Raw genomic sequence first — 18276 nt, forward strand, 5'->3', positions numbered from 1 at the left:
ATTTCGCTATGTCGCATCGTAAGAAAAATGAAACGTCTGAGACAGAACTTGATTTTGTATCGCGCACTCGCACACATGCGATCCGTGCAAGTTTGAGAACACGGAGTCCACGGCACAGGGCTTCTGTTGGACGTGCCGTGAGTACCTATGCGAGAAGTGTGATAAGTTCCAAAAGAAGTTCCAGGCGACGCGGTCACACAAGATCCTGCACGGGATTCTTATGCCGAAACTGGTCCAGGCGCACTTGAAGTCGTGCGAGTTCCACCGCAACAACCCAGTGCAATTCTACTGTAAGAATCATAATGACGTCATCTGCGCGGAGTGCAAGGAGTTGAAACATAAAATCTGCATGGGCGTGGTGTCGCTCGCCTTCTTCCAGAGCACCGAGACGAGAAAAGACAAGTTTGACCATGTCACCAAAAAGTTAGAAAAATACGATTCGTGACTTTAAAAATGTTTAAAAGCTGCGCAATAAGGAATATATGTTATTTATCTGCAATCATTCAATTAAACTTGACAGTGCACCATGGGATGTCGCAGAGGTGAACACAAAATGGATTGTAAGAACACTTCCGTTTGCAAAGAAACTCGTTTTTCTCCAAGCGGATGTGGATGCCGGGCTGTTGAAGGGGCGATCGATTCAGACCGACCGGATGTGCTGGGGCATCGCCGTCACAGCCACTGACATTATAGTCTCATGTCATGATAACCCCGGAAACGGTAAAATGCATATACTGGATAAAAGAGGTCACGCAAAAAAGGTTCTGGGAGCGAAAGTGGAAGAAGCGTTCTATATATTCGATCTACCGTCTGATTTAGCAGTCACCGCCGACGGAGAGAAGATATTCATCGCGGACGGCGATCTGAAGCGCACGGTGACTTGCATGTCGAAAAAGAACGGTGAGATCATATACGACTATAGCGTGTCTCCATTCGGCTACTCTAAGACGACAAACATCTCGGAATACCAGAACCCCTGGTCCTTCAAGGTCATTGTCGACGAGGAGAATCACGCGTTCGCCAACCTCGGCGACAAGGACATGATCCAAGTGATTACGGACAAGGGCCTTAAGGACAGGACCTTGCTCTTGAACACGGAGAAGCTGTTCGGGCCGCACACGATGTCGTGCAGGGAGACGGACGCTTGTCTGGTAATTGGGCTTTGGGACCAGGTGCAGTCCTTCCGCTTCAAAGAGATTGAAGTTAAGACGGTAGTTTTTTTGCTGCTGTTTAAGGCCTCATAAGTCGTTAAATGATAACTCAACTGGACACGTTTTACCACGTGGAATTTAAACTATGAAACACGTATAACTTGTCAGATTTACTTGTCAGTCACCTCTATATCCGTACCGTACAGATACATAATTGTTACGGGGTAAATTAACTTGTGAGAAAAAAACGTACACAAATAAATACAAATATAGGATAGTGTATTTAATGCTGATAGAGTTTACAACATAGGGTTAATTTGGTTGTTCAAAACGTGTTACATTCAAGAGAAGCGCATGTACGAACGCTTGGTGTTCGACTGTCAAACAGTGAATCCTCTGTAGAAGAGTCGAGATTCATATGCTGATGTTTTAAAGATTACGTTACAATAATTGGACTCCACATTTTAACTAAAGTGCCGAATTACCATCAACACATAACATAATATTGGCAAGATGACTACATTGATATTTTGGATGCTGAACCACATATTTTATGTGTTCCAAAATTTTTAATGTATATATAAAGGCGTAGATAATGCAGATAATACCATGGATTTTACTAACCTACGAATGAATAATCACGTAAATATGAATTTGTTTTCACACAATGTTTGAATGTATTTTAATAATATTTTATTGAATAAAATTGTAAAAAAAATCATTTTCTCATTGACTTTATTGACGGTCTGAAAAAGGTTATTAATGTTTATTACTCAGCCTTATACAACTTAACGAAATTGCGGATAAAAAACAAAGTTGTTTTCAATGAATTAGGATGGAGTGGGTGATTGGTTGTTCTAAATGTGCGCAGCCTTAGAAATGCTGATCTTCAGCTTCTTGAATGGGCATTTAGAAAGGTTCCGTCATTGATGTCGATAAGCCTATAACTAGTGGTGAAAAAAGGGAATAAAAACGTAACCGTGATGCGAAAACATATATGTGAGATTTTATTAAGTGGTCTCTATGATAGAGTCCATCACAATACATTTGATATTTTATTGGAAGTTTCGGTACTGCTGGTTGACTATTAAAGCATGAGCAAGTAACACCCTACTACGATGGAAAAGCGAGCATGTTGCTATGGATATATTTAATAAACCTCATTACTAATTAGCATTTTAAACACGCTTTAAAAACACAAAATGTTACAAAAAACACACATTAATACAATTACTACGCCCTAAATAAGGGACTGTGCACAGTTTTTAGCCAAAATTTTTGAGATAGCAATACGTAATTGCAAGAATCATTTTCTATTTAACCTCCGATTTTTTTTTGTAATTTACAGTTTAAGAATGAATGTTACGATGCTCTGACTAGTTAAACATCTATTTGTTTTTGTTGCCAATTTTTACAATCACCGCCATGTTGTTTCTTAATCGAACCCGTTCACAAATATCCTTCTATGGCTCGCCATTTCGCTGCACAAGGTCCGAGTAGCGGTTCCGCTCCTCTTCGTAGAGCATTGCCCCGAGACTCCACGCTGAAAATATACGCGATTCGATTATATAAGAATATATGGCAATCACCCTGTTTAGTTCCGTCGTTTTATTATTTTTCCGAACGAAGTATTTCCTCAAATCTGATGCTACACTAAGAAATACAATTGAGAAACATGGATATTTAAGTCGCTTACTCGGAAGAATAACAATTTCATCGTCTAAAATGATTTTATAAAATCTCAACGATTGGGTTGAAATTTCAAACGAGGGTGTTTATTTGTTCTAAAGCTATTATTAAAGCTAGTAATTGTTTATTCGTCCTCAAATCAATAGAATCTGCTATTTGAGTCAACACATTAACCTTCTGGCAAAAGTTCGTGCATTTGAGAAAGTCTCTGCTGAAAGGACATAAATGACATTCAGGAGATTATTTAATGACTTAGACATTCATTAAAAAATCTCATTCATGGTTGTTTTTTGGCAGTTAAATGAACTGACAAAAACATCCATAAATGAGATTAGTTAGGAGAGCTTTGTTATTTTTTTTCTCTTCGCTAAATTTGTTGTTCGTTTGTGAGCGTAATTAATCATAACCTTAGTGATTGCAACAATAGCAGTAGCTTCATGAAAATGACTTACAAGAGCATGTATACCGATAGCGATAGCGATGTTTGCGCCGAAGAAGCAGTAGCCAATTAAAGTAACCAGTTAGTTTGCCCCTGATGTAAATTACCGTAACTCTTTGTCCACCGTTATAGTGTATGTATTAAATTAATCTAACTATTGTAAATACATTGTAACTTTTCCTTACAAACCTAATATGTAAAATACAAACATTCAGTCTATTACGTTAAAGCGCGTCTTGTGTGTCGCATAACATAAAATATGCGAAAAACGTTCGTAAAATAGAGATCCCAATCAGCATTTCATCATTTACCCGGTATCTATATCTTACACTTTTCTATACATTTTGTTTTGTGCAATATCAAACATGACAACTGACAAAAACATGATTCATTCACGGCACGCAGTAGTTCTTGCACGAGCTTTCCGTTTTTTTGTACTGAATGATTTTTAGGTGTTAATCTAATATGGTATAAAGGAAAGAAATTGTGATTCTTGCACAGATATGCTGTTTACTTCCTACAATTGTATGTGGTCCCCGAGAATAACTGTACACGGGCTAGTAACATCAAAGTTAGGTCATTTTAAAAATTGGTTGACTGAACCTACTCTAATAGTTAAAAGGTACCAAAGCATTATAACTTTAAAATGTATAATTATTTTTAAAATATGAACAAGTACAAGTATATATGTATACGTATGTATGTATATGTGTGTATATATATGTATATAAGTATTTATAATAAATATAATTAATACAATAAAGTAACATAAATATTGACTTGCTAAAATTATATTGCCAATTAGTTATACGCATGCATCTGAGAAATCAGTATATATCATTGGGTGGACGACCCACGAAAAGGTAACACCTCAATGACCACAATTTACAATAACGGTAAAAGTTGTTTGCGGGGGATTGAAAATATGTGCATGTGCAATTAATAATGTTTGTTTTTGCCAGTTTACATTAAGGATGCTATTATGATTGTTAAGTTCGCACCTTGGTAAACTTTGTCGGAGTAATGTTGTTAATGCTACTATATATGAAATATGTGTGAGTTTGTTACTAGATATAAACCACGTGTATAGGCAAAATGTATACTTACTATACTTATCGGTTTTAGATGAGAGGTTCGCGTTAGGAATATGTTTCTTAAATTATAAAAAAATCAGTAGTGTGCTATGCATGACATATATTTATTGTCCTAATTTCATGACATACAATTTGTGCTCACTTAGATAGCATAGACTGTTCATAAAATTAAATAACACATATGTATAGACTGTCTCAACATATTGCAGTTCTTAACTTCTTGTATACATGTGTTGGTGTTTGTTATAGCTTAGTGGTGAGATACTACATGCTTCTCTTTGTTGATGTAACAGTTGTTCTTATGCATAGTATCGCGATATTTTTCATCTATGCCGCATTGTATTCCTGGTGTTTACCCAAAAGTCAAAATTTATTACAAAGGCCATTTTAAATGGTATCAAAATGTGTTTTCCATTGTTGAGTAAATTGATTGATATAGCAAAACCATTACAGTAATATTTCACTCTTTGCTAAACATATCGGAGCACTTATTTTAAATACCACACTAAATGAAATAAAGCGTTTAATATTTTTTTGTATTATTAAAGCTTACGTTGATAGTATGTTGTATATATACTCTTCAAACAGAAGTCGACACATCAATAGATGTAAATGTTATTATTGTATTGTTTAAATCCTGATGTATACAAAACGTTATTTGTTTTTGTACATTAATGTACTGCTTTTATGTTGTTTCTCTGAAATGAAAGTATTCAAAAGATGAGCATACATTTAAAGCAATAATGCTTACAATAAAATGTAATTGTACTGCTTTTATTTCTCTGTTATGAAAGTAATGTAAAATTGTATATACAAATTAGGTAATAATGCTTAAGGATACTAGATTACTTAAACTTAATTGATATGCTATTAGTTTTCCTGTTATGAAAATGGTGTAAAATTGTATATACTTTTTACTAATGCTTAAGCAAAATATATTACTTAAACTTAACTGAAGAATACACAGATAAACGTTTCAAAATTATAATGAATATACACAAATTTCTAAAATAAATTTTGAAAGCCAAAGATACCAAATATTAATGTCTTATATTTAGGGCAATTTATCTTGCACTGTTTCTACACTATAAGTGTTATATACCACACTTTTTTGCCATTTTTTATATTTTGTCGTGTTTATTTATGTATGTTTGCCATGCTGTGTGTTAAGCATATGAAGGTTTTACGAACTTTAGCACATGTTTATTGCTACATCGTTGGTGTTCATAGTTTTCTTGTACTAGTGGTTTTATTGTGTAGTATAACAATTATGAATAATTTTAATACTATCTCATATAATTGCAGAGATTTACATGACCACCAGAAAAGATCCGATGTTTTTAATTTTTTGAAAGAAACGAATGCACATATATTTTGTTTACAAGATTTGCACTTTACATCAGACATGGAGAAACATGTATATTCATTGAATGTGGAATGCAGAAGGAAGCATTTTTCAGTTTTTCGAAATCTAACTCGCCAGGGGTTGGGATTCTATTTTCAAAAAGATTAGATGTGAAGGTCAACCAATTTTTTTTCAGATGAGAATGGTAACTATATTATCTTAAACCTTTATTTACATGGGAAACAGTTTACTCTTATTAATGTGTATGGACCAAATACTGATAGCCCCGCTTTCTATCAAAACATATTTTCTCTTATTGAAAACGAATCATTTATATGGTGTGGTAATTTTAATTTAGTGTTAAATACAAATCTTGATTATTGTAATTACACATCAAATAATAATAATGTCAAAGCAAGAAACACGTTAAAAAATAAAAAATTACATGATCCGTTTAGAGAAATACATGGGGAACGCAAGCAATTCTCCTGGCGTAGAGCGAATCCTTTGCAACAGGCAAGGCTTGATTTTTTTTGGTTACACATGATTTCTTACCCCATATCAGAGATTGTAAAATTGGAATTAGTTATCGTTCTGACCATTCAGTTATCAATTTAGCTTTGGACTTTGAAAATATTCCACATGGTAAAGGGCTTTGGAAATTTAACAACTCTCTTCTTTAAGAAAAAGACTATCTTACATAAATGATAAAATAGAACAAATTAAAATACAATATGCTTTACCAGTGTATAATTTCGAAAATATTTCATCAGTCTGTAATTCTAATATAGAATTTCAAATTAACGATCAGCTTTTCTTAGAAACACTTTTGATGGAAATCAGAGGCTCTACAATTTCATATTCATCTCATAAAAAGAAATGCCAAATTAATAGAGAACAGGAGTTAATTAAACAAATTGAAGTTATTGAGAATAATTCGAATCAGGATAATGAAATGTTATTTATAAATCTCCAAAATGAACTATAATTAATAAGAGAAGTAAAAAATAAAGGAAATGTAATTCGTTCAAGAGCTGATTTGATAGAAAATGGAGAAAAACCAACAATAATTTTTTTTGCAATTTAGAAAAGTACAATTATACTAACAAAACAATACCATTCTTAGAAACGCCTGATGGCAAAATTATATATGAACAATCAAAAATTCTAAAAGAAGCGGAATTATTTTATAAGAAATTATACACTGATGCAACAGAAATAAAAAATATTGACATTGAAAGCTTTTTAGAGAATGCTAATACTCATACGTTAAGTCCTGAACAATCTTTATCTTTGGAAGGTTTTCTATTATTGCCAGAGGTTTCTAACACATTAAAAAATATTACAAATGACAAAAGTCCCGGTTCTGATGGATTTACTTCTAATTTGTTCAAAGTTTTTTTTGGGGAAACTGGGTCATTTTGTAGTAAGAGCCTTGAACTTTTCGTTTACAAAAGGAGAACTGTCTATTACACAAAAGCAAGGAATTATCACGTGTATTACGAAGAAAACAGACCAAAACAGTTTTTAAAAAATTGGAAACCAATCACTTTGTTTAATATTGTTTATAAATTAGCCTCTGGTACTATTGCTGCAAGACTTAAGACAGTTCTAGATCATCTGATAAACAAAGATCAAACAGGGTTTGTTAAGGGTAGATTTATAGGAGAAAACATTCGTCTCGTATATGATATTATGAATTTTACTGAAAAACATAATATACCTGGACTATTAATGGTGATAGACTTTGAAAAAACATTTGATTCTCTATCTTTTGATTTTATTTTTAAAACGCTAACTTTTTAAAGTTTGGTCCCAGTTTCATAAAATGGTGATCACTTTTTATCATAATACTTCTACTGCTGTGCAGTTGAATGGTTTTCTTTCCGAATTCTTTAACATAGGTCGTGGCTGTAGACAGGGGGATCCCATAAGTCCATACTTATTTATTTTATGTGCTGAAATTTTATCAATTAAAATAAGAAATAACAGGAATATCAAAGGTATTTGTATCAATGGCATAGAATATAAAATTTCACAATTTGCAGATGATACAACACTACTGCTAGATGGAAATGAGGACACAGTTAATAAAACTCTCGATATCCTTTATCACTTCTCTCAATTTTCAGGTTTAAAAATTAGTTTCGAGAAAACCCATGTTATTTGGATAGGTTCCTTAAAATAAAGCACCAGTTCGATAAAAACTATATGGAAGTTGGATTGGGGAAACAATAATTTTAAACTACATACAGTTTCATATTGACTTGGAAAAAATGGTGTCGTTAAATTTTAATGATAAAATACAAAGCATTGCAAATTGCATCAAACTATGGAATAGAAGAGCGCTAACGCCAATTGGTAGAATAACAGTTGTCAAATCTCTTTTATTTTCTACATTTCCAACCCCAAATCAACAAATATTAAATAAAATAAATAGCATGTTTTACGAATTTGTTTTGCAAGGTCAGCCAAGAATAAAAAGTAAAGTACTTATTAAAGATTATGACAATGGGGGTTTAAAAATGGTTAATGTCTTTTCGTATGTTAAAAAGTTAAAAATTCTATGGTTAAACAGACTTATTACATGTAGTACATGCTATGGATTTGCACTTAAAAATATACTTGTTTTAGAAAAAATAGTTTACTTCGGAAAAAGTTAAATTGAGTTATGTGTAAGACAGATGTTAAATCCTTTTTGGAAAGACGTATTAGAATCTTTTGCAGACTTTATCAACTATTTTCCAATAGACAATATCACGAAATTTCAAGACTTTCCATTATACTTTAACCATACGTTTTCAATTGGACACGGATATTTTTATGTTTCTAGTTGGTATAATAAAGGAATACGATTTGTTAAATATATCAAGATTTACAATGGAACATTTTTAACTAGAACGGAATTTGAACAAAAACTAGGCGCTAGTGTGAACTTTCTACAATTTAAAGGAATACTACAAGCGATTAAAAAATACTTAGGATTGCTTAAACTTGATAAAATCTCAACAATAAATAATGATTATTGTTTCCCAATCATCCCGGGATATATCAAGCCTATATTATTGCACAACAAAATAACTCACTTGTATATAACATATTAATACACAACAATGAAATTCCAACAGGCCAAGTAAAATGGAACAGCCTTTTCAGTATTGAAAGCTCAGAATGGAGAAGCCTTTATGCATGGGTATTTAAAACCACAAAAGATTCATACAACCAATGGTTCCAACTGAGACTGACTCACAACATACTAGCCAAATATAATTTGTTAAAAAAGATAATAATAAGTGACTCAGACAAATGTACTTTCTGTAAAACAGAAACAGAGACTCTCGTCCATTTATTTTGGTGGTGTAATGTCATACAAATGTTTTTACATCACATCACATATGATATTAAAAACATTGATAAAAATTTTAATTTTGATTGTAAAACATTTACACTGGGATCAGTTGGTAACCAATCTGAAAAGTATAACGTTTTATGTCTCGAAATAAAACGCTTTATTTATAACTGTAGACGTAGAATGGTAACCCCTACAAGTCATGGTCTCAGAAATTGCTGCAAAATAGCCTCTGCAGTTATACAAAACACGCATTTAGCCAATAGTTATAAAAGTTTGTGGGAATTGGTCGAATCTCTTTGTAATACTTATTTATCTTCATAATTATTAGTACTTTTGTGTTGTATTTTTATAGAATTAGCTTACATTATTGTAACATAACTGATTGTACTTTAATTCAATTTATTACTATTCCAGCGATGTTTGTATTTAAATGTACAATTCATATTGGCGAATAAATAAATAAATGGAAAAAAAAGAAAAGAAAAATAAGGAAAAACAAAAGAAGAAGCAGTAGCAGCAATAGCAGCAAAGAAGTAAATGCAAAAGCAGCAATTTAAAAAGGAGTGACAGCGATGCTGTTGTGATGTTTTGGTTGCGTGGTTACTAATATAGTTTTGCTATTCCATGATGTGTGGTTTCATGGTTTCATGGTGCCATGTTGTTGTTCTATTTTAATGAAGGTGCGATTGTTGTTGGAATGTTATTTTGTTGTTTTTCAGTTATAAGAAGTATGCTGTGTTTTTGCTTATTAAGCGTGGTAAATGCTTTTTGATAAATATACATGCACTCATATTTCAAGACATATCTCACAACCTACCGATAGACGTCTGTTTGATACTGTCAGCCACATATACGTTCTGGGTAGAAGGTTCGAATCCCAGAGCGGCCATAAATAGCGGGATGTAGAGACCGTCCTGGCAGTTCCGGGACGCGAACTTGGGCGACACGCGAAGTGTATCAACGACGTGATTGAGACTCTGAAATTGCCAAATTAAAAGTATTAACCAACTAATTCAATCTAACTGAAACACGTGCTTCATCATATTTTGTTATTGAAAAGGCGGCTTCATGACACTTTTTTGAAGGAAAATCTGGATATGATATACAATCTGATTCCAGACATAAAAGTTTGTAAGAATATTCCCATGACAACCATTGATGAACACAAGAACTGCGAAAACTTCGTTTTGTGTAATAGTCAAACACCAGTTGAGACAAAAACTTTATTAAGACATTATAATAGTTTACTTTTAGCTTAACTGATTACCAAAGTGTCAAATACATTTTATAAAATTTAAGTATTTAATGGTATCATGGCATCTGAAATCAATTATTGAACCGCGTACCTAATTATGAATGGTAAGAGATTAGGAAAACACCACTTCGAGATAACACATTCTTTCGACCAAATATGAATAACGCGGTTAACGAAGAACGTACACGATATATTTATGTGAAAATGTGCGTGTCGAATGGCTATGACACATACTGATTATAACAAAACTGGTCTTGATAACATACCGATTAGAAAGGGGGTCGTTTTTAAATGATTATACAATGTTAATATTTAAATGCACTGTGACACATCAAAAACAACAATTACCATGATTATTTGTGTAAGACTTCAAGAATACGTTATATTTGTTTTTCTTATCCGGAATAATGATGAGATAACATTTTTGGTTAGGAACATGGTAGAAGAAAGCTTTTAGACTCATCAGGAGTTGGTATTACCGTTTCACTACTGTTATCCAATCATGCTGATGTGTGATAGCATTCTAATGCTCAACACATGATGTGTATACAATATGCACATCATTTGGTTGAACCAAGAAACACGAAGATTTGTAAACGAATAACGAAAATTATGGTGACCGATAATATCCATGTTATTTTTTACTGTAAAAAAATCCTCCACATTTGTTGGATGAAGAAATTAGATTTGACACATGGGTTGATCGATCTATTTTTGGTTGATATTTCGACTCTTTTTGTCGTGTATATAGAGACAATTTTATTTCTCAGCGCTGTCCCGGTATAGCGGCGTTCTGCGTCCAACAGTAAGTCCGTTGCGTGTAAAACCTTATCTTGTTGTAGATGTCATTTGCGTGTATAGCCCATGTTGTTACAGAAAGTTCTACAAGATTATTCAAAAGATTCATTCTTCCGTATATTAAGTTACGTTGTAATTGTAAAAAATATTGCAACTTGTAATCGATCACTTTCGTACCAAACTGTTCCAAACTGTTAAAAATTAAAATGTGCTTATAAGAACACCGCATGCTTAATACTCTACAACGGGAAATTCTGTATCTTTCAAACTTGCCAAGTAGTTAAGTATTAGCAATTATGACCGCCAATTCAAGTTTTAGAATGACGGTGTAGTTGCTCTAACTAGTTTAACATCAATTCGTTTGTGTTGCCAATTTGTGTTGTTTAACAGGTCTGTTCAATTACTAGAATTACTACAATAACTAGAATAAGAATGGAATATGCATGACGTTATGTCTGTCTTTACCAACAAAAAAGCTACGGCATTATACATACCAAAAGGCAAAACGCTGTGAAATAATAGCGAAATTAATAATTTGCAGATAGAAGACATGTTGGATGAATAATGTTTTTTACATACTGATAGTTCCCAGGAAATTGTTAAAGAAGCACGCAATTCTCTGGAACGAGTACCTAAGTAGTGGTAACGACATAGCTGACTCACGGGAACAACTTTATTAGTCGTGGGAATAATATATCTTACCCTTATTATCAGATAACAAACTCGTGGTTACGACCAATTACAATATTTTTCATTGATATAGTAATTTTTTCATTACTTTTACAATATTTCACAAAAAAACGTAGCTATCTTAACAGAATAATATGCTCTCAATTGCTTAAATTAAAAAGCTTACCAAAACATGGAAAATATATATTGTTTATGTCATTTGCGAAAAAAAGGTATTTGCTAGGATTTTTATCGGCCATATTTGCGGCCATCTTGGATTAAGACCCGTGGGTATAAAATTATTCTTGGGAACAAATGTTTTCGTTTAACCAAGCCAATGGAGAACATCATCAGCATAGAAGGTAAAAACTTTCCATCATACACCGTTGACCTCCGTTCCTACTAGACTAATACTATTTCGGTAGTTTTAATTTTCTCATATTGGAAGCAAAACTGTGTTATCAACGTTTATCGATAGTCCATTATGCTTCCCCGAACGATTGAGCAAAGATCTTTCAATAACATCATCATTATGAAACAATTCTAAAATGGAATATATATATACATATAAAAGATATTTATATTAATATGTGCTTTGCATTTGATAATGAAATTACGGTTCTATTGATCACTTAGTAAAACAGATATTGAGTTTAACGGGTTTTCTCCCGTTGAACTGATAAGTAATCGGCTGATATTAAGGTCCCGCTGCGTCTTCGCGAACGCATCTATTGGCTGACATGCTCCTGAGATCTTTTAGGAGCGCTGTGTTACGCGATTATAACGAAGCACACAGTGGACTTTTGTCATATGCAAAACAGTTATGTAAAGTTTACTCTTCCGCGAACAGTAGTTTGGAACGGTAGTACTTTCTTTCAGATCGATCAGCAACGCTTGTTTTACTATCTAGACACGAACTTACAACCTTTGTTATCAAATCGATACACTCAAATAAACAACTCTACACATTTAAGTGCGTGCAATTACTGATTTGTCTGCTATCACATTATAACAACATACATGGTATACGTCACAATACAGGATATAACTTTTCGTCTCGTTGTGTAATGGAGGTTAATTCTCCAGTAAATAATTGTTCGGAAAGGACGAACATAACAAAGCCAGGAATATGCAGCGGCCAATGATCCGAAATGTTCAATTCATAAACAAATAGATCTAGACTGCGGTTTAATTTCGAAATCGCCTAATTACATACGTCAACGATGACCTTTAGTAACCGTAATAGCTATGTTCCCAGCACAGATGGCAAGCTTGCATCCACTGGCGTGCGAACTATTTAGCCCATATTTAATAACTATTTAATAAGACTTTATTTTCTTACTGGTGGATAGTCTCATAGAAATATATATTTTATAAAAATTACAGATTATAATCTTTAAAAAAAGTGGCGCCACGATCTTCGCAAGTACATTCCTTAAAAAGAGTAATCGAAATTCCGAATTTCATGCTAGCATAAGGACATTAAAAAGTTCGATTAAACACGTTTCGACACGTTAGTACGAATTTAAGTAACGAAAAATGATAATAATTATATTTATGTAATGCTCCTCGGTGGTATATAGGGAAATATCAGTAAATCGACAACGATAATACATGTTTGGAACATTGAAAAAATGACATTGACAATTATCGATAATTTGCACTGTTTTACTGTAAATCACATCGTTTTTTACGTCATGATGTAATTATCCCAGCTTAAATCTCCAGTTCAACTCCTTTAACAAGTAAATAAACGTCGGAAAAAGCATGACAATATAATTAAATATCCCTGATCACTCGTGAAAAAAAATCGATAATCGCACGAAACAAACATATATCCTATATATCATAACTCCCGCAAACAGCTATCTAGACCAAGAGTATTACTCCCTACATGATACATATTACCTCTCATGGTAAAATATTTGGTACATCAAGAAAAAGTAAACCCCACTTCGGACCCAAAGGCACTATTACAGAAATCTGCCAGAGAGCCACAAATAAGATGTGGACCTCAGTCATCGACTTACGTTTATTGCTTACTGCCCGGCTTGTCATTATAGAGCAAGGGGGGGGGGGAATGGAGTTTCAAACGTTACCGAGACGAGATGAAGAAGGTTGATAATCAATACGACAGTAATTTAGACAATATGAAACCTTTTGCAATTAGCAAACATATTTTGGGACACAAATACTGTTGCAATATCTAATGGTGTGTACATATTAAAGACATCGAGGACTTGTTGTCACAAATACCACAATTGTTTACGTTATGAACTGCATAATCTGAAAATATTGAATGAAGGTCACTCAAGAAGCATTTATATGAAGTTTCGTCAAAATCATCACAGCGAATGAATGAAATGTTGACGCACGACTAACAAATGATGACGCACGATGGACAAACGAAGTCAAAACAGATCATACCTGTGCAATAAACAGGTAGGCTAAAATGTTTGTCTTAAAATGTCAACAATAAATTGTCATTCAGTAAATATGACGAATACTTTGATTTATTTCATGCTTTTCGGTGGTTTATAGAGAAATATTAGTGAATTAAAACTGATAATTTCACTGTTTCAAACAATGAAAATTATCAGTGAAAATTATCGATAATTTTCACTGTTTATGTTAAATGACGTCATTTTTTTGACGAAATGACGTCATTTTCCCAGCGAAATTCTTTAGTTAAACTCTTGAACAATGTATATAAACTGTAAAAAAAAAGCATAAAATAAAAAGAAAATGTGTTGGGTTTGGTGGATTATCGATTTTAATTCACTCGTGATCATATAAAATATATATTTTCACTCGTGGCTGCGCCACTCGTGAAAATATAATTTTCTATGATCACTCGTGAATTAAAATCGATAATCCACCGAATCCAACAAATATCCTCTATGTAATTAAAGAAATGTTATGACAAACAATCTATAATATAACCAGTCATTTCACATATCCATTCGCGACATCAGCATCAGTTAGACATCTTATATCGGGTTTATACTGCAGTTACAAGTATTATTAGAATACCTAGCCTGACCGATTATGTTTACCTGTCCACACAAGTGCCGTGCCTTCTCTTGGAAGTGGACAAGGTTCAGTCTTCCGTCTTTTTTGATGGCGTTGAAACCTTTGGCCAATAAATAGATGAGACCAAACGAGAAAAACTTATTGTTCCTTATAGCTGGCTGGTACACCTACAAGAAATACGTTAGACAAGCTTGTTTGTAAATGTAAGAATTGGTGTTTTCAATTGAATGTTAGTATTAATAAATGGTGTATTTTGTTGACGATTTTCTTTTTTTCAAACTTTATATTCGGTTGAAATGAGTTCGTGCTGTACTTGACTTGACACAGTTTGTGTACAAATCATGTGTGATGTGTATTGTATTCGTAATGTTAGATCTTGATCCTTCACTGTCACTGTCATTTATAGAACAGCATCAGAAGGGCGTTGGCTTACAATCGTTACTTTCGAAGTACACAATTGATCAAGTGAAAGCGTTTTTTGAAAGACATACTTCCTCCTCATGTTGTACGAAATAGAGGTTTTTGTTGTTTGTTTTTAATCTTTTCCGAAAAGTATTATATAACAGCAATGTTATACTTAAGAATATTTCCAACACATTACTATAAATTATTATTTCATATGAAGAAATGTATTTGCTTTGACTGAATATTAACTAATAGTAGACGTGTATAGATTTTGATAATTAAAACACATGCCTCGCAGAAGACATACAAATAGTAAGAGTTTCTTTATATACAATACGAACGCACCTGTCCAATGGAGCACGGTTTTGGTGAACACATCTCGTCGGCTGCTGGTGACAGAAAGTGACGTAACACAGACTCACAGAGGGAGGCGTTCCCTTCACCCACTATTCCAATGGTCACGTGGCCTATTGTGTGATTGGTCGAATCGCCTGGAGTAAATTGATTTCTTTAATTCATGGCTGAATGATCGCAAGTTGATAATTGTGTCATGCAAGCAAATAACGTCACACCGGTACAGTAACTGAAGGCTTTGTCGGCAAAGAAGACCTTGAATTGCATTCAACAAATCGTATTCAATTGAGGAAACATGTGAAAATGTCAACTTTGTAAAGAAAACTTAAATGCGAGTTCCAATTGCTTGTACGTTAATAATCAATTGAAATTACCAAAAATGATGTGTTATATTACAAGAAGATTCAATTCTTTGTATATTAACCTATAATTTACAAGAATCTCACATTTCTGAGAAATGCTTAACACATAGTGTATGTGTGTCTCAAAAGAAAACTGTGTTAGCCTGTTCAGATAAATAACGAATTATACTTATTCACCTAGGGCCCGTATTCTTAATCTCTAAATGGAAATCGTAAGGAAATTCCTTATTTAATAAAATTCTATAAGTCTCTGGCTCGACATTTTAACATAAACTAGTTTAAATTAGGCAAATATTGCTAAAAACAATTACAGTTTATCATTTTCAAAGCAGAAATTATTTGTTACAAACAATTTAATCGGAAATATTCCTTAAAGTATAATTCAAGTTAACATGTACCTAAAGCGAATTACGAATGTCGGCCCTGCTTGAAATGTCTGAATGTTAACACAGATATATAATGTAATGCTAACAAGACAATAAAAACAATAGCCTGCACAAATAAGATAGTTTAAATCTTTAAGACATAATAATTGATATGTTAGCAACGTTGCGAATATTACTTCGCTATGATCAATTTCCACGTTGCGTGTAACTGGAATGAAACATCGAGGACTGGGAAATGAAGTGGACATTATACCAAGATCACAAGCAAAGACCTTTTTACTTATGTCAAACACAGGAAACAAATCTACAATAGCTGCATTTTTATATCATGTATTTAACGATGCAACTTTTTCAAACAGAAGCGTTCTGTATTATGTTTGTACTTTGAAATGAATGGAAAATACTCCCAAACCATAAAATGCAGTTGTGGTGGAGTGTAAACTATCCCTGGCTTCAGGAAATATTGTTTGTTGATATCGATGTCATAACGAAAAAAAAATAAAAGGAGAGATCGTACCTTTTAGCATACAGGGATTGTTGATGACGTTGGCATTTGGATTCTCCCGAATCAGGAAGTCGACAACGCGCCTTACCATGCTGCCCGCGCCAAACGACAGGTAACTGTGGCAGTAGACACCGTACTCCTGCCCAGCAATGTTCGCGGGCATTTTTCCCGCGTAAATTGGGTCGTCTGGTATGAACGCGATCTGAGCTGATCCTCCTCCGAGCTCTATCAGTCCAAAGGATTTTTGCGAAAAACTAAAGTAAGAAAAACACACATATCTTTGCAATGATCCGTAAATGAATTGTTTGTCTATGAACTACCGAAGACATCATCATAAAAATGCAATACTATTTTTTATTATATGCTTTCCGGTGGTTTATAGAGAAATATCAGTGAAATAAAAGTGGTATTTCATTGTTTTAAACAGTGGAAAATAACAGTGAAAAAGATCGATATTTTTCACTGTTTTACTGTGAAATGACGTCATTTTTTCGACGATATGACGTCATAAATCCAGCGAAATTATCCAGTTAAACTCTTTTACAATGTAAATAAACGGTGAAAAAAGCATAAGATAAAAAGAAAATGTGTTGAATTCGATGGAATATCGATGGAATATCGATTTTAATTCACTAGTGATCATAAAAATACATATTTTCACTCGTGGCTGCGCCACTCGTGAACATATTATTTTATATGATCGCTCGTGAAATAAAATCGATATTCCATCAAATCCAACAAATATTTATTCTATGATGTCCGGTGGTTTATAGAGAAATATCAGTTAAATAAAACTGGTATTTCACTGTTTTAAACAGTGAAAAATAACAGTGAAAAATAACGATATAAATGACGTCATTTTTTTCGACGTAATGACGTCATATATCTAGTGAAATTATCCAGTTAAACTCTTTCACTATGTAAATAAGCGGTAAAAAAAGCATAAAATAAAAAGAAAATATGTTGGATTCGATGGAATATCGATTTTAATTCACTCGTGATCATAAAAAAATACATATTTTCACTCGTGGCTGTGCCACTAGTGAACATATTATTTTATATGATCACTCGTGAAATAAAATCGATATTCCATCGAATCCAACAAATATTTATTCTATGCTGTCCGGTGGTTTATAAAGAAATATCAGTGAAATAAAACTGGTATTTCACTGTTTTAAACAGTGAAAAATAACAGTGAAAAATAACGATATAAATGACGTCATTTTTTTCGACGAAATGACGTCATATATCTAGTGAAATTATCCAGTTAAAATCTTTTACTATGTAAATAAGCGGTAAAAAGCATAAAATAAAAAGAAAATTTGTTGGATTCGATGGAATATTGATTTTAATTCACTCGTGATCATAAAAAATACATATTTTCACTCGTGGCTGCGCCACTCGTGAAAATATTTTTTATATGACCACTCGTGAAATAA

The 18276-nt window shown here is 33.1% G+C and overlaps 1 protein-coding gene across 2 annotated transcripts in view; it reads right to left on the reverse strand.

The window, feature by feature from the left end:
* Nucleotides 1-2143: 2143 nt before the first annotated feature.
* Nucleotides 2144-18276, reverse strand: part of LOC127876364 (ectonucleoside triphosphate diphosphohydrolase 3-like) — a 29759-nt gene continuing 13626 nt past the window's right edge. For both annotated transcript variants that reach the window (XM_052421541.1, XM_052421542.1), the window contains exons 4-8: nt 16850-17091; nt 15576-15721; nt 14849-14992; nt 9888-10047; nt 2144-2694 (exon numbers count right to left, since the gene is read on the reverse strand). In XM_052421541.1, coding sequence (XP_052277501.1) covers nt 2615-2694; nt 9888-10047; nt 14849-14992; nt 15576-15721; nt 16850-17091 — 772 coding nt within the window. In that variant the 3' untranslated portion in view covers nt 2144-2614. The remainder of the gene's footprint in view (nt 2695-9887; nt 10048-14848; nt 14993-15575; nt 15722-16849; nt 17092-18276) is intronic.

This window comes from Dreissena polymorpha, chromosome 4 (genome assembly GCF_020536995.1).
Source record: "Dreissena polymorpha isolate Duluth1 chromosome 4, UMN_Dpol_1.0, whole genome shotgun sequence".
Classification (NCBI taxonomy): domain Eukaryota; kingdom Metazoa; phylum Mollusca; class Bivalvia; order Myida; family Dreissenidae; genus Dreissena; species Dreissena polymorpha.